At 36.7% G+C, this 24,453-nt stretch overlaps 1 protein-coding gene across 1 annotated transcript in view; it reads left to right on the top strand.

Annotated features, from left to right (window-relative positions):
- LOC122789943 (arf-GAP with Rho-GAP domain, ANK repeat and PH domain-containing protein 1-like) overlaps window positions 1–24,453 on the top strand; it is a 1,460,469-nt gene that overhangs the window by 311,411 nt on the left and 1,124,605 nt on the right. Inside the window, exon 2 of the mRNA XM_044057421.1 lies at window positions 21,835–22,270. Coding sequence (XP_043913356.1) covers window positions 21,894–22,270 — 377 coding nt within the window. The 5' untranslated portion in view covers window positions 21,835–21,893. The remainder of the gene's footprint in view (window positions 1–21,834; window positions 22,271–24,453) is intronic.

Genomic DNA, 24,453 nt, shown 5'->3' with positions numbered 1-24,453 from the left:
CTAAATGTGAGTTATTTTATATAATTACTTAAATATATATGTTATAATTCATAAAATATGTCAGTTATAATGAGTTTAAATGATACAGTTTCTTGTAGTAAGTAAATGTCTTATTTTAGAAGGCATAGAAAATGAAACATTTATTCAAGTGTTTTTGAAAATCTACTTAACAGCAGCTTAATAATCTGTGTTAAAAACTTATGTTCCAAACATATACATTACTATAATTCATTTAATTCATCTGATTGACAAGCATAAATAATTTTATAACTCTATTCTGGAAGAAATTGTTATGTGATATATTTTAAAGCAGTAGTATAGCATGGTTGTAAAATCTGGTTACTAAAATGTGTTTGCTGTGCATTATTTTGTATAAAGCAGACAGATTTATTGTAGGGACAGCAAGTAAGATAGTGCTTGGCAAGGACACAACTCAGTGAGATCAGATATATATATATATATATATATATATATGTGTGTGTGTGTGTGTGTGTGTGTGTGTGTGTGTGTGTGTATGCATGTGTATATATATATATATATATATATGTATATGTGTGTGTGTGTGTGTGTGTGTGTGTATGTATATATATATATATATATATATATATGTGTGTGTGTGTGTGTGTGTGTGTGTGTGTGTGTGTGTGTGTGTGTGTGTGTGTGTGTGTGTGTGTGTGTGTGTGTGTGTGTGTGTGTGTATGTGTATATATATATATATATATATATATATATATATATATATATATGTGTGTGTGTGTGTGTGTGTATATATGTATATAAGTGTTTCTGAGAATCTGCATAACTATGCAGTATGATTTATAACAATTTCTATGAATACAATATTTTATTCTATTGACAATAATGAGTTTGAGTAAATGTTCATATACAAGCAATTCAAGGTTTTTTTTTGGAAGCTGTTAATTGCATTTAGATGACAGAAAATAGATGCATCTTAATATATGTAATGTCTGAATCATATTAGCCAAAGTTTTTGATTTAAATGAATGTTAGAACTTATTTTTCTCTCCTCTTGATTTCTAACATCAAGATTATTTGAATGCTATTTGAATACAAGTGTTTTATATTACATGGATGTATATAGTACTATGAACAGTTTTTTTTAAAAAAAAAGGTTTATTTTAGTTTATATGATGCTGTTTTACCAAATGTGTAGTCTTGTCTTGCTAGATAATTGAATTGAAAACTGTTAACCTCAGTTAAATATAACTAGTATTAAATTGATAAGGTGGTAGCTGAGGTATTGCTGCTTGGGGTAGAGGGTTAACTTGAGTGGTAAATACTACTCTAAGTTGGAGTTTATAACTCCAGGCTGGATGCAAGGTTTAATCCTTACATTATTTTCACTTGTTCATTGTTATTTGTATATAGTTTTGACATCCACAATATATTTTGTACATTCATTGTCACTACAAACAAAATTGAATCCTATACGAAATCCCATAAGAGATTCAATAAATACAGCTATATTTAAAGGTACACCTAAAGGAGGAGATGTAACATTACTTATCTTGTTATTTGTTATTTTGATCATAAGATTCTTAAGTTTTAAAAATGCCAAATGACATCTTTAAAAGGAATTTCTTTAAACATTAATGGATTGAATAATCCATGTAAAAGGGCAAGCCTAATAAGATACATTAATTTACATAAGGCCAACTTAGTCTTCCTGCAAGAAACCCATCTCTTGAAAAAAGATATTGATAAACTAGCCACAAACAAATATACAGTATTGGTTAGTTCAGAGCACACTCAGAAAAAAGAGGAGTGGCTATTTTATGGAATAAAAGTATGCCCATTCCTAAAACCATTAAGTCTTATCAGGATGACAAAGGAATGTTTTGTATGGTTACAATACAAATTAATGGGAAGACTTACACTTTAATTAATGTATATTGGATACCCGGAATTGGTATTAATACAGTGAAACATCATCTTGATAAGATCATATCATTCTCTATAGGAGATATTATTTTAGCTGGTGACTTTAATTGTATACTGCATGAAAGTGATACTACCACTATAGGGAAAAGAAGAATTACATCTAATGCAAAACATTTAAATGATTTTGCTAATTCTTATCATTTGAATAATATTAATAATCAGATAGATTCAAAATCATTACCATACACCTTTGTTTCTAACAGATACAAAACTTATTCAAAAATAGATAGGGTCTTTATTTCTAACCAGATGGTAACAGATTTAATTAATTCCAACATCATTTCATGTCCTATACCTGATCATAATTCAATTGTTTTTGAATTCATGATAAAAAATACTCATAATGTTCAGATCAAAAGGATACCAGCATACTTAACTCAACTAAAAGACTATAAAGAATATATACTTTCAGAAGTAAAACATTTTTAGACATAAATAATACTCCTGAAGTCTCCATTGTTTATGTTTGGGATGCCTTAAAATCATATCTATATGGACAAAGTATCAGATGGTATAATAATAAAAGGAAATCTTGGGATAAGGAATTGTTAGATATTCAAAGTAAATTAGACTCTTATAAACATAATAATAAAGAAAATATTATGGACAAGAAAGTTATTGAAGAAATAAACAAACTAAATGAGAAATACAAAGAAATTTTAACTCATAAAGTTAAAATAACTTTAGAGAAATACAAGTTTTTGTCTTATTCAATAAGCCCCAAATACTTACATAGACTTAAAAATAAAACAAAAAGGTTGAATAAACAAAACCATATCAAAGAAATCTTTTCTCTAAGGAAAAAAGAAGAATGTTTATAGTATACCAGAAATACTAGATAAATTTAGAAATCACTTTCACAAAATTAACCATAATAACATTAACATGGAACCTAAAGATAAAATAAAGGAGTTTATAACCACAAACATGAATAAAAAGCTTAATAAACAACAGATTAAACTATTGGACAAGAGTATTTCATATACAGAAGTTATTACACAAATAAATAAGCTTAAATCAAACAAAGCACCGGGTAATGATGGTATTATACCAGAGATATATAAAATCCTTTCTAAAAGTACATATTCATTAATACATAAGGTTTTTATTTTGGCCCAAACTGAGTTAATAACCCCCCCCATCTTGGCAATATACATTTATTTCGCCAATTTTAAAACCTAATAAAGATCCAACTAGATGTTCTTCATATCGGCCCATCTCATTACTTAATGTTGATTATAAAAGGTTTATGAGTATTTTTGCTGATAGATTGAAGACAATCATTCCCGGCATTATAGATATAGATCAGACAGGCTTCATTGTAAATAGAAATACTTTTGATAATATAAGAAGAACTTTAACATTAATAGATTTTGCAATAGGAAAAAGAAAGATTTAACACTTATTAGTCTTGATATAAGTTCAGCATTTGATTCAGTAAGTTGGGACTATCTGTTTACCTTAATGAAGTGCACAAACTTCTCAGATGCATTTGTAAATCTAATTGAGCATTTATACAAAGGAACGTTGGCTTATATTAAGGTAGGAACATATGTTTCACAAAAATACCCATTCTTAAAGGTACAAAACAAGGATGTCCACTTTCTCCACTATTATTCACTTTAGTAATGGAGCCTTGGGCTAATTTGATCAGAAACAGTACTGACATAGAGGGTTTTGAAATAGATGAAAATACAACATCCAAAATTCAACTTTTGCAGATGATGTTCTAATTACATCAGCAGGATCTAATTCTTCTATGCAGTCTCTATTTGATAACATGATGAATTTTAAAAGTATTTCTGGTTTAATATTCAATGAAGAAAAACTAAAATACTACCTATATATACATGAAAAAATATTCTCATTAGTGATTTTACTAAATATGTACCCAATTCAGGTCAGATAACTTATTTAGGTATAATACTATCTAAAGATATTAAATCTATTATATATAATAATTATAATACCTGTTTTCTTAATATACAAAATCTTTTTAATACCTGGAATAATATGTTTTTACTATGGAGGAGAGACTTACAATTATTAAAATGATAATATTCCCCAAGATTTTATACTTAATACAATCAATAATACTTCCACCTACAAAAATAATTATCAAGAAACTGAATACACTAATGTTAAATTTCCTATGGGCACCTAATAGACCTAGGATTGCATTAAAGAAACATACTAATAGCTAGTCTCAAGGGGTATTTCTTTTCCAGACTTTAATTTATATACTATCTCTTCTATTGTAAAAGTTATTACTTTATTAATAGATCAGTCATATGTCACAAAATGGAAAGATTATTGGGAGCTAATTAGTATGCACTTCATGAAAATCTCCTTAACACATAAAAATATGATTGTAAATAACTCCATGTTATGGTTACTAAAGGAATTTTGTACTTCACCTATTACACCTACACATATGGTTTGTTACCCATTAAATATTATTATTAGTTATCGTAACTTTATATTCATGTACCCTAAGTATAGGGAATGGAATTTTATTGTATTCCTTATAATGTATACTCAGGGTATGCTTTTGTCATCTACTTCTGAAGGAACTCATTTAGCTATAGATAATGATCTAAAGTACTGGTATCAGTTGATATCTGATAATAAAGTTAAAAATCTAGATTTCTTAAAACAAGAATTTGATCTAAGAGAAACTTGCTGGTTAGAAGTTCAGACCTTTAGACAACATCTCATTAATAAAATAGATCTAATGTCTATAACAGTTAAAGAATCTATTCCAACACTGATTGATTACTTGATATTAAATTTACAACATAAAGTTTCTGATAAAGGTAAACTTTCATACATACATAAAATTATCAGACAAGAAACTTTTTACAGTGTAGATTCATACTGGAATTATTTCACTTCTATTAATGGGGATCCACCAAATCAACAAGATAAACAATATATATTGGAATCTGCTTATAGAACTATGTCTTTCATTGTCTGGAGACTTTATACATGGAAATTTTTACATAGATCTTTTTATACATCTTTGATGATGAATAAAATAAATAATAAAGATAATTTATGTAAGAGATGTAATGTAGAAATTAATGCTGACTGGGCTCATATGTTTTATGACTGTATAAAATTGAAAGAATACTGGAAGTCAATTAATGAATTTTTGCAGGCTCTTTTTACAGATAATTTCATTATTTCTAAATCTCTTATATTATTCAACACACCTGTACCTCAAAGTGTTAAAAAGGTTAAGCTTCCCTTGTTATGGTCTATTCTAGCAGTGGCTGGGAAAATAATAACTAGAAATTGGATTTCAGATACACCTCCTTCGTTCAATGAATTTAAAAATGTTATGAATATAGTGTGCCATATGGAAATAAACACAATTAGGACAAGAACAAATGGAAAAACATCATATTATATTGTATGGGATAATTTACAAAATTTGTTAAAAAAATTTTAATTTCAATAGCATGGTATTTTAGTTTAATTAATTGATCTGATTATAGTGGATGTCTTTGTAAATACTTTAGTTGTTTTGTTGAATATTATAATAATACCTATTTTTAATTACTTGTATAAAATTGTTATGATATTTCTCTTATATGTTAAAACAATAAACCTGTTTTGAAAAAAAAAGGAATGGCCACAATGGGAAGACAGAGGCATGAATAGCATTCACACCAAGAGCCCAGTAAACACATGACTACGTAATGAGTACCTAAATGATACCTGGCTCTGTACATGCACAGCTCCTGGATGATAAATGTCCTACCCATTACTATCTCCTATTCTTTCCAAGAATTATTCCCTTAGTTATAGGTCCAGTATCTCCTACTTATCCTCTGCCTCTCCCTCTTCTTCCTTTTACCTGTCCTAAAACATTCTTTCACAACTGTTAACACTAATCCTCCATTTCCTCCTCTTGTCTACTTCTACCAAGTTAACTTACAAATATGTCTTGTAGCTCTTCAGATGTAGCTACTAATTGATGATACTTTGATTAAATATTGCATATTTCTTAGTTACTTACTTGTATACCTCTGTTCTTTACTTGTGTATCTCTGTTTACTATGTTATTTATGTATTTTTTTTTCTGGAGCTTTACCACCCGGAAAAAAAAGTTTCACATCTCATTACATGATGCTGCTGTTAATTAATGATGCTCTGTTTAAATTGTATCTATTTGTTTATTACTTGTAGAGCTCTGCTTACTGTGATCTTTATGTAATGGCGGAATATTTTTGGAGCTTTTCTCACCAGGCCTCTCCTGAAAAGGGGTAGTTTTCTAGCCAGTCGGACTACCTGGTAAACAAATACAATAAATAACTAAATAAATAAAGTAAATAAATGATCTATATGCCCTTAACCTGTCACCCCTTTCTTAATGTGATGCACTGTATATTATATGCTACATCCCTTTTCTCTGTAAGAATATTACTGAGAAGTACTGTAAGGTATATTATCAAGTTGCTTACAATAACAAAATCGTACACCAATAAGCCATTTGCATTTTTGTAGAGATTCAACTTTCAAGAAACATTTTCCATCAGTAATGTAGCATTTCAGTCCCCCTAAATGAATCAACAATCACTTTATATACAGTCTAAGTACAGTAATGGCTTTTAAATAAGACTCCTATATATTAAATGGTGGTAGGCCTGACAGTCACTGTACAGAGCATTTTATGGCTTAATTTGTGGTATTCATGGATATTTTGCATAGTGTGTTATCGGTGTTTATACATAGTCCTGAAAGTGGTGCAAATCATAATAGTAACTCATGCCATTGTTCTGCTATGTATAACCGCCCCCCCGCCCATGTTGATCATGAACTGTGCTGCTTCTCTGCAAAAACGTTGCTTACTCTGGGCATAGATCCTATGGAGACCATGTAGTGACATTGTTTTAACATTATCCATTTAGCTGCCTATCAGAATACAGCATGTCTGTCAGGTGACACGGTATTAGTACTGATTAACAGTGTTCCATAGAGTGTGTTAGTATAGCCAGGAGTTTTTACTGTGTGGTGGTTTTATACTATAGTAGATGGCAATACACCAAGGTCCCTCATGCTTCACACCCTTAGAAGAGAGAGATTTAAAGTCAACTTCAGTTGCTAAGGATATGGAGGATGTCTTGTTATCATTTTAAGCCAGTGCAGTGATCAGGTGTGCTCATCCATCTATTGAGAAGTCATCCATTGTGCCACAGTGATGGGAGCCATGGTTTGCGGCTCTAGTACAGAGCTGGTGTCCACGATACACAGTATTAGCTTCCCTATGGTTCAGCTTTACATTTCTGTAATAGTAATACGTTTTTCTCTGATGTTGTTACACAGCCTAGTTCTGCTATGCATAGCAATATGCTTGAAGATCATCAGCGCCCTTTTTATGATAATGATATGAATGGACTACACTTGTTTACATACAGTTGCTCATCTTCCATTTGCACTTGACTCTGTACCTCAAGACTTTGAATTGCAAAGGTTCCTAATATACCTAACCTGATTAACCAATAATTACCTGTACCCACACAAATATGCATTTGTATGCAGTATTACCCCAGGGAGTTACAGCACTTTCATGAATAGTTTAAGACACTGGTATGTGGTCTGCAGGGTGTATCTTCTGTATGCAGTTGTAGACCATGTTTATGAGTGCCGTCCCAAATCTTTCCAAAGAACAGTAATATTAGTGGTAGTTGATGTTGCAACCTAAGGAGCTTGAGGAATGAGATATAGTGGTACTGGAAATGAATGAAAAAACGTCATTTTTATAGCCCTGAACTTTTGTTTTCTCTTCTTTAGGAGTAACATCAGAACCATTTTCCCCTGAGAAGGTAGTCTTGCATGGAGTTACTTAAAACTTTGTTTCTGTATACTTTCTGGAGGTATTCTCCTTTGCCCTTCTTCAAGTCTTTGAATATGTATCTGATTCTATCTGTAAGTGTAAGAATCCGATTATTTGGCATTGTATGATCTAGGTCCAATGGATTCTAAATTTTGTGCAGCTTGCAGTTAACTTTTTTGTGCACTCACTGCAGATGGTATCCTTATCCCGTTTCCATCCTGAAAAGCAGACAAGTTCTCGCTGCTTCAGAATTGTTCTACTTTTCATCTGTTATATTAGATATTCTTTAATAAATCTAATGCACTGCTTGGATTTTCAAGTTGTAGAAAAAATAGGCAGTAGAAAATTTAGATTTCAGTCTTTTTCATATTAGCAGCCTATCATTTGAAGTAATTAGTTCCAGTATTCATATATTGAGAAATGGCAGTCTATTACTGTGAAATGTCATGTTTCTTCATTAAATCCATTTTATTTTATAAACCCCATTTTATATAGTTTCTATTGACAGGTCAGTGCCAAGAAACAGAGATGCATTCTAGTCTGACATCCATCTTCATTTAAACATTTTTAAAACATGCATTTTTAATTAGTGCACTGCCCAGGAAAAAAAGTTACCTACCTGTAATTTGACTTTCATATATAACTTAATATTTCCAGACTATCATCTTTTAACCAAATAGTGTGTACAAAACAAACACACTCCATTCCCCAGAGGTATTGATAAAATAAATTCTGCCCCATACAGATTTAATCATCATACTTAAAAACAATTATAAAGTTGTTCTTCATAGCAATCATGTAAATATGCCCCAGTCTACAAAATGACATTGTCCTTAGTTATTTAGAATTGCCATTTCATTTTATGTCTAATCCTTACTTTTCTTACATGCATGCTTTTTAAATAATCAATGAACTGATCGCGATAATCCCTTAAAAGGGGGAGGATAATGTCACAATAATACCTTCGACAACAACTACCTGCTGTCTGACCTTCATCTTGCTTGCACGCCTTCCATCTGATGTTCACCCCCTTGTCTGTTAATTCCTTTTATTAAGTTTATTTACCTTTCTTTCCACTTATCATCCAAAGTGACTTCCCTTTCTAAGTCTCTTTTTGTCCTTTAACCTCTGTGTATGAGTTGGCCTTTTCCCTTATTTCTCTTTTGTCTTCAGTATTCCTGGTCTTTTCGTTTGAATTTCAGTCCTTAACTGCTGGGCTGAGCTACCTGCCTTTCTTATGTGCCCTCTCTCTCTCTTTCCCTGCCTCTCTCTCTCTGTCTCTCTTTCTCCTTCTCCCTGTCTCTCTCTCTCTCTCTCTTTCCCTATCTCTCTCTCTTTCTCCTTCTCTTTGTCTCTATTTCTCTCTCTCTCTCTGCCTGTCTCTATTTCTCTCTCTCTCTGTGCGCCTGTCTCTATTTCTCTCTCTCTCTCCTTCTCCCTGTCTCTCTTTCTCTCTCTCTCTTTCCCTGTCTCTCTCTCTTTCTTCTTCTCTTTGTCTCTCTTTCTCCTTCTCTTTGTCGCTTCTCTCTCTCTCTCTTTCCCTGTCTCCCTCTCTCTCTCTTTCTCCTTCTCCCTGTCTCTCTTTCTCTCTTTCCCTGTGTCTCTCTCTCTCTCTTTCTCCTTCTCTTTGTCTCTCTTTCTCTCTCTTTCCCTGTCTCTCTCTCTCTCTTTCTCCTTCTCTTTGTCTCTCTTTCTCTCTCTCTCTCTCTGTGTTTCTCCTCCCCCTCTCTCTCTGTCCTGTATGCATCTGTACAACTATCCAAGTTCCCTGGAAACAGTAGCAGTCTTGCTCCTTTCAATTACTGCGCCTCTGCAGTTATATCCTCCTCAGCATTCCCCGTTCCTATCCTGCCATTTCCTCCTCCTTCACTAGGTCTGCTTTACTTCTGACATTCTGAGGCTTTGTAAATCCTGTCAAAAGGATGACTTGGGTGCACAGCTCTGCATTCATGTCTCACCACTGCCTCCATTTAGTGTGCATGCAAGCTTTGCCTGTCTGACTGCAGAGGAACAGACTGTTTTTACTCAGAAAAGCACTGTGTTTAATTGCAACAATCATCCCCTTTGCTCCCTCACACCAAAAGAAGTGATACATACATACTTCTTTCTTCCCGTTTCCTCACTTCTACTAAGCCTGTCTCTCTCTTCCTAAGGCTCTCCTCCTTCTAATTAGAATTCCCTTTTCACTGCTACTGTCACATTTAGCTGCACCTGAATCTGCACTAGTTCATATCTATGCTGCATAATCAAATAATTTCAAGACCACACTCTAAACTCTTAACAATAAACTCAGTAACAGTGCTCATTCTGACTTTAAAGAATACAACAACTTTAGCTATCAAATGCAAAAAAAAAAAAAACTGCAATATCCATGGGAATTCCAGTACATAATGAAGTTTTTCTCTTCTACCAAAATCTGATAAATATTAATAATGAACTAAATTATTCATTTCAAAACGAGAAGCATGTGTAACCAAAAGATTTATTTCACGTATAGCCCACATTTTAACAACCACATATAATTTAACTTTCAGAGATGTGGCACTAATCACAAGTCAATTACTCACTATTTTGAGCTATAAGACTTCGACTGAATTCCAAAACTAAATGGCTCTTGACAAATTACAACTCTCTTCTACAGTAAACTTCAAATTTCTGTTCCTTCCATTCAGCTTCATCACACCAAGTAAAAAGAAGCTTTTTTGTGATGAAACTGCATACTAGAAAGGGTACATATGTATAGATAAGAGATATTTATATCAACTCCTGATAAGGCTAGTTGCAAACTAGAGAATTCCATAAAATGGTATTGCTCAGGTATCTCTGATGTTCATAGGATCATTGGATCATAGGAAGTTATTAAGCTATTGGCCCTGAGGCCTTTACAAACCTAGCCAAGAATTTAGCCCATGCTTCGATCAGTCAGCACCTAATGCCCCTGTCCAGCAGAGACACAGGTGGAATCCCAGGGGTATATTTTCTGTTCCCTATCCAGTTATCCAGGTTGCGCTTAAAAGGGTTAATGAGATACTCTCCTTGACATGGAGAGGGAGTCTATTCCACAGAAGGGGCAGTCTCCGGACACAAATCTGTCCCAACAATGAGACTTATTGATGTCACAGACCAGATTGAGGCCACGCGTGTGGTTTACTCGAGTGGAGCCTCACTTGCGGATATGGAGCAGTCCCATCAAGGTGGGGTCTGAAATTGCTTTGTATGTCTGACAGAGGTCACCTCTGAGAAGTCTGTATGAGATTGAGTAGAGAGACAGGGGTTTTAGCCAATCTGTACAGGGTAGATGTTTGAGGCCTTGGATTTTCCTGGTGAAGAACCTCTGTGGTCTCTCCAGCTGCTACATGTGTTTTGTGAGGTACATGCTGAAAGGGGAATTGTACTCAGTAATGGGTCTTATAAGGGAAGAATACAGGGATGTTATGACCTCCTTGCCCCTGGATGAGATACCCTTACTAATGAGGTGGGCCATGTAGAAAGCTTTCTGTACAATGGAGGTAATATGGTGGTCAACAGTCAGTTTACTATCAACCTGGGTGCCCAAGTCCATCACAACTGAATGTGTACTTAGGACCTAGTTATTAATGTGATAATTTATCATCCTTTGTAGCATAGATTTTACTAAGAAATCCCAAAAGTGCTAAGACATTGTTTCATTCAGCTCCTAACACTACCATTTAGAATGAGCAAGTGCACAAAAAGAATAGAATACTTTATAACAATGAAATCTAACAACATTACCTCAGCTGATCCCTTATCTGACACTTTTGGCAAACATTACACTGCTTTTACTGTTTGAAACAAGCTATAAGTTAGAAAGGTCCAAGTGACTACAACTGCCAGGTGCATGAAAAACTTGGAGCAATAAAAAATCCTGATTGCATTTATTATTAGCTGTTGGTCACATATACTATGTCTTAGGCAGTAGAACCATCAATGGGTATCCTCAAAACTCAAAGCTATGACAGACAGCAGGTGCAATCAGTTGGAAATATTTATTGAATCTAAATCCAAGACAAACTTTGGCAAGTACAGACTATTGTGCAACACAGATGTAAATCCCTCTGCCACACTAGCAAATAGCAGTACTTTATGTACAATCAAAACTTGCACAATTAAGTTAGCCAAAATATTCTGGCAACTTATCACCGTACTGTTAAGCAGTATACCTTATACTGTAGGAATCTAATGGAGTCATGTCTCCAGTTTAGATACAGTTAAATCGTTCAGCAAATACCTTGTAAACTGCACCTTTAAATATTCTGGTACTTACACATTTCTATCCAAATCTGCTAACTGTGCCCGTTCCAGCACTTGCTTTCTTCATACTACAGACAACAAGTCATGAAGTGGTACATTTCTTTGCTTTAGTTTTTCTCCTGTTATGAACTTTAGCCAATACTAATCTGCTTGAAAACAAAAGCACCTGACAGCTGATAGAGAAGGTTAGGGTTTGGCATAATGGTTAAGCTGTTTACGTCACAGATGAAAGGCACAAAGTTTAATTCTCATATCTGAAAGGGAAATCGGCTAGGTTTAAAATGGGTAGCTAGCATAGTACTTACCTATAAATGCATCACAGTAGTATTGGATCCTGTGCACAAGAGTGGACAGCTTTATCAAATGGTCATTTATAAGCCAGCTGCTTTACTGACCTGTTTGGTCAAGATCATATCAAGATTGATGCATACATAGCTAATATGTTACCTTAATCAGCAAGTCAGATTTTCAGACCCCTATCATGGCTTTTGTCCATAGTATGTGGTTGCTATAATATAAATTAGCATCTCAGAACATATTTCTAAAAATGCAAGACCTAAAACTAGTCACTTACTTATTCCTACATCCATCGGAGACATTCAGCAAGGAGAAATGCTCAGTCCTTTTACAAAGACTTTCCCCAGATGACATCAACAAAAAGATTCTACTATGATTCACAATAAAACTAATCAAACCAGCTGAAGTAAATGCATCTACAATTATCTCTGATGTCTATCACTACATTTGTTCAAAAGTCTTCATAAACTTCATGTATCAACACTCCAAATGCACCAAGGTTTAATAGTATATGACCCAGGAAACCCATAACATGTATTTAAGCTTACTGGAAACACCATCCAACCCAGTACCATATTCAGTGGTGACTTTAATTGCCACAGTATTAACTGGGAATCATATTTGACACCAAACATGCAGGCACAGAGATTCCTGGGTTTTGTAAACACAAACTCTCTGGACTAGATTGTCAGTATGCTAACCAGGGAACCAAACATACTGGATCTGGCCCTCAATAATATCAGAGAGTGCTGCACAACCCCAAGTGAAATGTCCAAGGGTGTATAAATTCAGACCACAAAATAGTTTCCTTTGAAGTAAAAATAAGACCTAGAACAGCAGCTAACCCCAGACTGTTCAGGAACTATTCTAAGGCTAACTTCCTACTAAGCGGTAATGTGGCAAAATTTCAATCCCTCCCCCCAAACCCTGAGAACACTGATCTCTACACTAAACTGTTCACAGAAACTTTATACAAGCATGTTAATAGCTGCATACAGGCAGCTGTACCCACCAGGAATAAGTACAGAACTAACTGAAAAAACAAGCAAACCTGATAGAATCACAACATCAGTAGACTGTATAATAAAACAAAGAAAATATTAGGAGGTGTAGCACCCAGAAGGATAAGAGAACTCTCATCAAACTAGACAAACAACTCAAGGATAAATAATGTCTACAAAAGCCAAATTTGAGGTAAATTTGGCCTTCCTGGCCAAGGACAAACACAAGGCATTCTTTAGCTCTGTCTTGGTTTCGTCAAGGGCAGGTCATGCCTACTCAACCTGGTGGACTTCTTTGAGAAGGTCACCAAAGCAATGGAGAAGGACAGAATTATTCACACTGCCTGCCTTGAACTGATCAAAGCATTTGACACAATACCCCACTCTGGCATTTTTGACTAAGGAACAGGGTCTCAATGCTCTCTCCCTTATGTCACCCAGCAGTTAGCCAGTTGGCTCACAGACAGGACTCAGTTAAGTTATAATTGGGGAGTCCACCTCAACAAAGAGATCAGTCACCAGTGGAGTCCCTGAGGGATTAGTCCTGGGACTTCTCCTTTTTGGGATCTACTTCTTTGAAGTCAAGGCCATTGTCTAGGGCCTCTGCCTGACCAAATTTGCAAACAATTGCAATTTAGTTAGAATCCCCCCACTGACACTAATGTTCTCCAAGAAGGGCTGACACAAGAATATAAATGGTGTCATAGTAGACTAAAGCTAATTGCCAAGAAATGTATAATAATTTCCTTCAGGAAGTCTGCCACCCCTGGTAACTACCTTATTGACAACACAACCCTTAAGAGTCGAGCCAATAGTCTGGGATTTGGGGACAGATGTAGACAGTAATCTAACCCTTGAACATCACGTGTCTACTTTATTGAGGGAATCTTTATATGTTATGCAAATTATAAGCAAAGGTATGGCATCTAGGTCCAAGGAGGTCATTGTTCCACTGCATTCAACACTCATCAAACCTATGATTGAGTACCATGAACCCCTATGGTGTGTACCTAACTAGGCAAATCCAGCAAATGGAATGTCATTTGAGGTCACTCACTTAAAGAATACTGGGCATAAGTAACATGTCCTATGCATACCACCTCAATGCTCTATCCCTTTATTCTGTCACTCACAAGCAGTTGAGAGGAGATCTATGCCAGGCATACAAGGCATCTTCAGATCCCACTCTGATAGACCTCCTTCATATCTGCAAAACAAGCAGCACAGGAATTACCCTTTCTAAAGACTTAAACCTTGCCTGTGATATAAATAGGACCCGCTGGAGAGTCAGGTATGTGTCTCACAGACAACTCCTTCTCTGGAATAGGATTCCCATCCATGTGAAGCAGTGTTCCTCTATAAACCAATTCAAGTGTAACTTGGACAATTGGATGGGGAATAGGAAATTCATCACTGGTTTGGCACCTATGTCTCAAATGGATACAGGCAGCTTTTAAATGGTCCATCTCGTCGGCCTCTGCTTGTAAATGATTCATTTTCATACTCTTTTCCCAGAACTCCAAAAAATTAAAATAGATAGATTATAGACTTATATAATCTATAAATCTATAAAAAGTTAAAACCCTCAGATTTATTCATCTTTCCAACAATAGGAATCACCACTGTAGAACGCTCTCCAAATGTCATTAGGTTAATAGGAGTTTAAAAGGCTAATGACCACCGGGGCCTTTTTAAGCCTAGTCAGGCATCCCAAATCTCTGGCAAGTTTGGCTACCCTTGGTTGATGTAAGCAGGGGCCTGGGAGATGAAAGATTTGCAGGCTGGCTGTCTGTGTCCATCAGAGAAATATGTACCAAGCTTGGAATGAATTTCCTGTTTCCCACTGAATTGTCCAAGCTACACTTGATTGGGTTAGAGAGGAACTCTGACTCACATGGATGGGGAGCCTGCTCCAGAGTAGGTTAGTCTTTGGGATACATACCTGTCTGTCCAGTGGGTCCTCATTATGTCACAGACAAGATTTAAGTCTTTAGAACAGGTAATTCTGATGCTATTTGCTTTGCGATATGCAGGAGGTCAATTAGGTTCGGGTCTGACAGTGCCTTGTATGCCAGGCATAGATCTCCCCTCAATAGCCTGCAAGAGACAGAATACAGGGATAAGGCTTTGAGGTGTTCTGTGTAGGACATGTTACTTATGCCCTGCATTCTTTTAGTGAAGAACCTTTGTGGACATATCAAATGTTGAGTGTACCTGGTTAAGTACATACCAAAGGGGCATTGTACTCAATGATAGGGCTGGTGAATATTGAATACAGTCAAACAATGACCTCCTTGCAACTAGATGCCATATCTTTGTTTATAAGTTGCACAGCATAGAATGATTTCCTCACTAGTGTAGGCACATGATGGTCAAAGGCTAGATTTCTCTCTGTGTATATCCTGAGTTCTTGACTACTGGGTTGACTCTTAGGGTAATTACCAGGGGTAGTGGATTTCCTGAAGGATACTGTTATGCATTTTTGGCATGTAGTTTTAGTCTGTGTCTTTGACACCAGTTATTTTTCTATGTCAGACTTTTCTGGAAAACATTAGTGTCAGTGGGGGATTCTATGACTGCTTCTAATTTGCAGTCATCTGCAAATTTGTTCAGCCTGAGGCTCTTGATGTTGGCCTTGACTTCCGAGAAGTAGATGCCAAAAAGGAGCTGTTCCAGGACTGATTCCTGAGGGACTCTGCCATTGAAAGGCCTCTTTGTAGAGGCAGACTCCCCATTTCCATCTTCCTAGGTCTTGTCTGTGAGCCAGCTGGCTTCCACTGGGTGACATAAGGGTTTACCAGAGTGGGGTACTGTGTCAAATGCCTTGGCCAGGTCAAGGTAGGCAGTGTGAACCATTTTGCCCTTGCCCATTGCTTTGGTGACTTTCTCAAAGAAGTCCACCAGGTTGAGTAGATGTGACCTGCTCTTGATGCAATCATATTGGGTTGGATCCAGTATCTGAAGGTTTCCTATGTCATTATTGATCATTTCCATGGCTTTGCTCATGAGACTAGTGAGACTTGTGTCTTTAGTTTCCAGTGTCCATAGCTAGCCCACCTTTGTGCAGAGGAATGATAGTTGCCAATCTCCATTTATGAGGCATGAAGCCCATTTAGAGGCTGCAGTTAAATAGTGATTCCAAAGGTCCTGATAGGTTCTATTTCATGCTGTTTAAAAGGCAGCCTTGAATAATGTTGGGGCCCATCAGTGCAGTGCATTCCAGTGTTCTTGACCTTAGAGAGAGAGAGAGCATTGAGACCCTGTTCCTTAGTAATAATTGGGGGAGTTGTATTTAATTGTATTTCCTGAGGGAAGGCTGTCATTATCAGCTATAGCCATATTACTCTTAAATATCCTTACGTGCAGCCAATGCAGAGGCATAGAGCACTAACTATGTGGCCCAGGTGACACCTGTTCATTTAGCATCTTAGCATCTTAGGTACTAGCAGAGATGTTCAACAGTGATGCCCCCTAAGGGGAACTGTGGTCTAGTGAGAGGAGTAACCCTCAGACAAGGTCAGCAAATATAGGAGAGGAGGCAGGGTTTTGTGTAGGTTGTAAAAAAAAGAACCCCCCCCCCCCAAATTGAAGATAGATAGCATTGTACTGCCTCCCAGGATGCCTTTAAGCTCCTCACTGGCCCCAGTGTGAAACTTGGCATTCATCAGGGGGAGATTGCAGTGCAGGTAGACCAAACAAAGGATGTGAGGCACTGGGATGACTGTGAAGTATGACTGGAAGTGGACAAAAAATAAAAAAAACAAAAAAGAATCCTAGCTTACAAACTACTACATAGTAACTGCTACTCCCACCATAGAAATAAATTACTCAAAAATGAGCAAACTTATTCTCCTAGAGAAAAGGAGCTACATCTTTAGGAAGGCACCCATATAAACTGGCTACTACTGAATCGCTGGGCCGTTTTTGGGACTTTGCCATTCCCTCTACTGTGGTGCAATCTCGGAGTTGGTATATTTAAGTAGGCAGGGTGTGGGGGGGTGAAGCCCCCCCCCACTTTATTTAGTGTTTTGAAGTTTTTTTTTGTTTTGTTTTTTTTTTGTGGAGCAGTCCGTGTCTTCGAGATTTTAAGCTTTCACTTTTAAAGGGTCGATAAATCAGCGTTTGCTATTTTAAGCATTCACTGATTTAATATAGACCCTAATGTACATAGTTTACTTAGCTTACTTTTTATATACGTTAGTAGAATTCAGTCCAAATTTCAACATATATTACTTTCTCTCATTAAACGTTGCACAGAATTAAACTCAACTTTTATTTGTTTTCATATTCTGCTTATGAATATAGCCATTTGTATTTCTAAGGCACAGACTAGGAACAATTTGTTTAGCTCAGGATTAGGCATAATGGAAAAAATTCAATATCTAAATATTACACAATCAATTTTTAGTATGTATGAACTATATAAATACATTACTGGCTATGTGAAAGTATGTATTGACATAGTTGTATTGACATACTGAAAATAGATTATCAGCTATATCAATACATACTTGACTTCATGCAATGTGTTTTACTAAAGTTGTGAAAATTCTTAATGCTACACATCTTTCCTTACTAGACTTTGTAGGAGCTAATATCCCCATAAGGTGAGTCCGATGCTGCTAATGTTTCTATGTTGTACATTCAGTGGGGCGCTATTATCACAGATTATTATAAGGATTGTTGCACAACTTCCATGGCTTATTACAAGGAGTGCAGTGCTGCTTCCATGGCTTATTACAAGAAGTGTGGTGGTGCTTACATGGCTTATTAAAAGGAGTGTGGGCCTGCTTTTATAGCTTATTGCAAGGAATGTGGTGCTGCTTTCTGAGCTTTTTACAAAGAGTACAGTGCTGCTTACATGGCTTATCACAAGGAGTGTAGTGCTACTTACATGGCTTATTACAAGGAGTGCAGTGCTGCTTACATGACTTATTACAAGGAGTGTGGTGCTGCTTACATGGCTTATTACAAGGAGTGCAGTGCTGCTTACATGGCTTATTACAAGGAGTGTGGTGCTGCTTACATGGCTTATTACAAGGAGTGCAGTGCTGCTCACATGCCTTATTACAAGGAGTGCAGTGCTGCTTACATGGCTTATTACAAGGAGTGCAGTGCTGCTTACATGGCTTATTACAAGAAAGATGAGGTGCTACATCCATGGCTTATTACACGAAGTGCAGTGCTGTTTACATGGCTTATTACAAGGAATGCAGTGGTTTATACAAGATAGACTATCTTAGTTTTGTTGATTCAGTTGAGGATCTGTGGTGCTGCCAACATGGACTCAATACAAGGCTTGATCTAGGGGATATAGTCAAGGCTTGACCTATAGGATATAGTCATACTTTGGTAGTCTCAGTACAAGCTGGGTGGTGCTGTTTCCAAGGATTTAATTTGAGGGACACAATGTTCATTGCCACCAGTGCAGCACTATTGCACTGGGTTTAGTAAATGGGGTGTAGAGTTTATTTCCATTGGTTCACTTGAAAAGGTGCATTGCTGCTGCCATAAGTTCATTTGAGTGGGAATGATATTGCTTTATAAGCTGGGTCTAAGGAATATTGTACTGCTATTTAACTGAATTTCAAGAGGTGGTGTGTTACGCTGCTTGCATGGGGTCAGTGCTTATGGTGTGGTACTGCTGTCATGGGTTATTTGTATGGGTAGAGCACAGGAGGTGTGCTGCTATATTACTGAACTAATTATATGAGGCTGTTTTGCTGTTAACATGAAGTCAGTTCAAGGGATGTGGCATTACTTCCAAGACGTTAACTGTAGTGTTACCTTCATGGCCTCATACAAGGATAGGGATATATAACAAGGACTGTAGGGCATGCTTCCATGAGGTTAAGGCATGTGACACTGGTCCCATGGCATAAATAAAAAGTTTGATAATGCTTCCAGATGCTTAAGTCAGTGCAATATGCCTGATGTGCAGAATGAGTTATGATACCATGTGTTTGATTCAGTGTGTGTGGACCTGCTTTCTTGTCCTTGATACACAGACTGTGGTTTAAAAAAGTGAGCTTGGTGCAAAGATTGCAGTATTGCTTAAATGCCATGCATGTGCTGATTGCAAACAGTATGTGGTGCTGCTGTTATGGGCTTAAAACACAATCTGCTATATTATACCATGGTCTTGGTGCTGAGCATATTGGCTATTATTTCCTGGACAGAGAGATTACAGATAGATGGGATGGACTTGGTGGTAAATACAATTTCTTTGTTATGGTTTCCACATACTGACTAAATTATAGTACAACATATTCCTTTTGGAGTGTGCAGTGCTTCTGTAAGGTCATGAATGCACAAATTGCATATGCCACCATAAGTGTGGTACAGTATGTGATGGTTCTTAAAGCTTTGATTCAAATAGTTCATATGATACCATGAACTTGATGAAGAAAGGGTTTTATATGCCATGGCCTTCATGCAACACTGACTGCAATATGAGGGCATGAGTCCAATACATACTATGTCATTGCTTTCATGGTCTTAATGAACAAACTGCATTATGCTCTACTGTGTTATCACTTAATCATCTAGGTAAACTAACTGAAATATGCTCTCTTGCCCTTTGTGGCAATGGTATAGTATTACTGTTATTGATCTGATGCAAAGACTGCAGTACAATGCCATGTGTTTGGTTCATAATATGTGATGCTGTGCTTATGACCTTTAGCAGAGATTATCTGAATGTAGTAACTGTGCTTTTACTGTTATAGTCTTGATGCACATATTGTGGCATGATTCCATGGGCTTGGAGCATTATGGGATTGTGAGTGTGTGTGTGTGTGTGTGTGTGTGTGTGTGTGTGTGTGTGTGTGTGTGTGTGTGTGTGTGTATATACGCATGCATATGTGCCTGTTTGTATGTTTGGTATGTGGTATAGGGGGCACCAGTGTTTTGGTTCTGATGCTCAAACCAGCAGCCTTGGCTCAGTAGGTGTATAGCATGTACCCCCTGATGTACAAATTGCTGTATGGTGCCACAGGCTAGGTACAGGTGTGCGGTGTTCCAGTTATAGTCTTAAGATGCAGACTATAGTATTATGCCATGAATTCAGTGTGTATGTGTATGTGTATGGGGCACTAGAGTTAAAGCATTGATTCACAAACTAATATGATGGCTCATTTAGTTCAAAATGCATGCAGCAATGATACTGTGGTTTTTATGCACAAGTACAGTTTGATACCATGGATCTGGTGCAAGACTGCGTGCACGCATGTGTGTGTGTGTGTTTGCATTTCTGTGTGTGTGACTGAGGGGACCAGTTTTCTAGCCTTGATGACCAATAACAATATCATAAAATGATAACATCAGCTTGGTGCAGAGTGTACATAGTACCAGTGCATACTTCTCAACTGTGTAATACAAAAAATCTGGACAAAGCCTAAAACAATGGTGGGACAAAGGCCAAAAATAGGGACAGATTTTAAATATTGCTCTTATAAACTTCAAAAGTTGCTAGAATAACTGAATTTGTGTTATTGTGCATTTTCTGAAGGATATGAAGGCTAAAACGCAAATGTATATCATCATTTAATTACTTCAATCCTTAGTGATTTGTCAGAAAAATACAAATTTTATGGGGAACAGATAAAATATATGAGGGAAAATGTGGACATTCTGTGAAAATCTGGACAGTTGAGAGGTATGTACCAGTGTTATGACCTTGACTTTGCGGAGTGATAGATATTGTGTGCTCAGTGCAGAGTCTGTGCAGAACAAGTGTTATTGCTTTGATTAATAGACTAACTTGACATGAACTCAAGGCTTCTCTAGCTTTGATGCAAGGCCTGTAGATAGATACTATGGGCCTAATGCAGAGTGTATATATTTGTGAAACTAGTGTTGTGGCCTTAATGTACAAATTGCAATATGATGCCATGGGTTTGTTGTAGAGGAAAGCACTGCTGTGTTGCTAGTAATGAGAGATGGTGACTGGGATGCAGGGCTGAATTAATAGGCCTTAATGTCATATGAAGAATGGGATGTGGTATTACCACACAAGTCTTTTTGTTTGAACTATAGTGACAGAGAATATATTTGGATTTTGGAAGGTCAAATGCGTCACTCTTGGTCTATGACTTGAATCATCGCTAACCATAGCATGCTACTTTGTATCACTCCTACAAATATGTGATGATGGGATTGGTCAGTGACATAAAGCAAACATGTTAAGAAGGAACATGACACCAGAAGAGACAGTTTTATTTTTGCTTTATTTAATAATTTATTAATTGGATAAATTTAGTTTTCCTTGCAACTCTTTTAGCCACAAAAGCAAAAGTTACATGGATCGACAATTTTTAACGTAGCCAGTCAACCTCCAGCAGTGCACTAGCCCTACTTTCACTGTGGATACTCCGAGATATCAAGTCTTTGGTTAGAATTGTCATCAAATCTACTTTACAAGCTTACTGACACTAGATCCTTTCTTTTTATTTCTCCAAGGTACAGTTCTCTAATGGGTTATCCATATCTGAATTGCCAACTAAACTCCAAACCTCCAGATGGCATCAGATTGCACATCGGGTGAGAGTGACATTGCAGGAGATGCTTTATTTGTATCACAGAATGAACAGCAGAAGCATGCACACCTTATTCGTAAAAATGCTCTGAGACGAAAGAATTGTCCAGCCTTTTATAAACATGAATTTCAACCTGCATTACTAGAAAAAGAAACCGAAGGTGTGTGTGCTGTACCAAACCATAGCATTAAGGTTTTTCTGCAAAGGTTAGGTATATCACCTCAGGCTTCCAAACAAACATTCTCCTCATTTGCATTTAATGGAACAAATGGCCCTGAGGCTGTTTCACCTAAATCAACGCACAGGACCCTCCAGCTTTGCATCTCTGAATCTATAACGCCTGTAATTCCTTCAAGAAGGTAAGCCCCAACAAGCTCTGCTTTGCATATTCTTTGTTAACTAGGTAATGGATTCTAGTCACAGCTTATCGTTTTTAGGAATAACCAAAGACTGTTGAAGATATTTGCTAAGGGTTGCCTAATTTTGTCTTGGAATTAAACCTAATTTTATCTTTAAACAATCCTACCTCTGCAGCTTGCAAGCAAACAAGGGATTGCTATCTGTAAGTGACTCAGTATGATATTCCTCTGCACTCCTTTATAAATTAAAGAAAATAAATCTTTGTGTTTGAATAACTTTCACATCTTGACTTGGGGAACTTGGTTTTAGCAACCCAAGATCTGGAACAAGTTCTGATCATATACCCATTAAACTGCATCATTTCTGGGTAGTTTTCCAGGTATCATTTCCCCATCAGTCTGCTGTGAGGCCGATGTCATTGCTTTGCTGAAGTCCAGATGATTCACTTCTATGGATTATTTAACATTTCCTTTAGTTGTGACCACGTCTCGGGTATGGTTCAAGGAGGATTACCAAGGTTTCTACAGAATGATACCATGGTACTAGTCATCAACCAGACAGCTGATAGTCAGGAACTCTACAAACCTGCCTCAGAGAATTTTATTCTTTAACATTGCCTGGAATGAGCAGAGAGTAAAAGGTCTGTAATTTCTAAGTTCCTTTTAAACCACCTTTATGCAGTTGTCATTAATACCCGTTTGTTTTTCTAAGGAGGACTTGTAGCTTATCCTGGGGGGGTGCATAATCCTTGTCACAAATATTCTTAAAGGAGGGATGCAATTAACCCCAAAGGGGAAAAAAACATGAAGAGTAAAGCCTTAAGGATGGAAGAAGTGGACAACCAAAAAGCTAATGATCTCTTTGGGCAGAAATTGGAGATAGTGCTGACTTGTAATGTCTAGAGTGACAGATCTACATAAAGAAAATGCCGACAAATGGACATAGAAAGTATGCAGGTGGAAGTTAAAGGAATGGAGTCAAAGAAATAGTAAATTATGAGGATTTGGTTAGTGCTGCTTATTTGGACAAAGTGGCTTTAATGGAAATAGAGATTAGTACTCTGAGAAATAAACGAGAAGATGAAACGTCAAACACAATGAGAGACTGTAGGAATCATAGGCTTGACAGTAGCGATAACTGAAACTAAGTTAAGGCAATATTAAGGCAATTTTTAAAGGAAGTTACAGACTATCCCACAATGAGTGTAAATGCAAACAGACCAAATTCAAAGGTTGAGAATGCCATCACTACAAGGATAGTCCTACCATATGACATCAAAGAACAGATAATGTTAACAAGTCAAGAAAAAAGAAACAATGTTCCATACAAGTCTTCTCCTTCCTGATTGTTCTGACACGGTCTTCAGCAGGCAGAAAGTATAGCAGTTGTAAGAGGAACTAAATAGAGAAAGATTCCACGTGGCCTGATATTTCCAGCAACTGTCACATTTGTCTGGAAGGAATGAAGGCCAATAATGCAACAACAGAGGTAGAAAAGGACTTTATCAACCAAGAGCTAGAGGACAGAGAGCCACCAAAAAGACAATAAAGGCTACTCCTCAGCAAACAAAACAATGAAAAGTACTGACTGGCCATATTAGAGGAAACACCTGTCATTCCGTTCATTTCACCTGTTAAGCCACTGTTGAATCAGAAGAAATACCATGGCAGTATCCAGGAAATCCAGTAGAAGCAGGGAAAGGGTCTGTCTCTGTAGGGCAGGGCAGAGGGAGCTGCAGAGAGATCAGTAAGAAGTAAGTTCTAATATGATAACCAACTTGATGGATGACCAGCCAACCATAACAGGCCTGAGATCAAAGGGCGAGACATAAATAAAGCAGCAGCAGCAGACACAGAAAAGCTAAGGAAGTTGACACTGATAGAATGAGGCAGTCGAACAGCTTTGATCACTAGCACATGACTTCAGGCCAGCAGACGCTAGTTATATATGTGCTTGAGTGGAGTTATAAGGGAAACGAAATAGGAGAGAAAAGTGATAAAAAGTATTGTGGGCATCTTGAGATATTTGCATGAGAGAAACAGGTATACCAACCAAAGGAAATGAGGGCAAGGGTTGACACTGTATGATGGTCACAAGAACAGATAATATTGACAATAAAAGGAAATTTAAATGGGGGAAGGACTAAATGATAAGAAAAGATTAAGGAACAGACTCTGTAGGT

This window comes from Protopterus annectens, chromosome 15.part0 (genome assembly GCF_019279795.1).
Source record: "Protopterus annectens isolate FY-2018-M chromosome 15.part0, PAN1.0, whole genome shotgun sequence".
NCBI classification, from domain to species: Eukaryota; Metazoa; Chordata; order Ceratodontiformes; family Protopteridae; genus Protopterus; species Protopterus annectens.
This window is presented reverse-complemented; position numbering and strand designations above follow the sequence as displayed.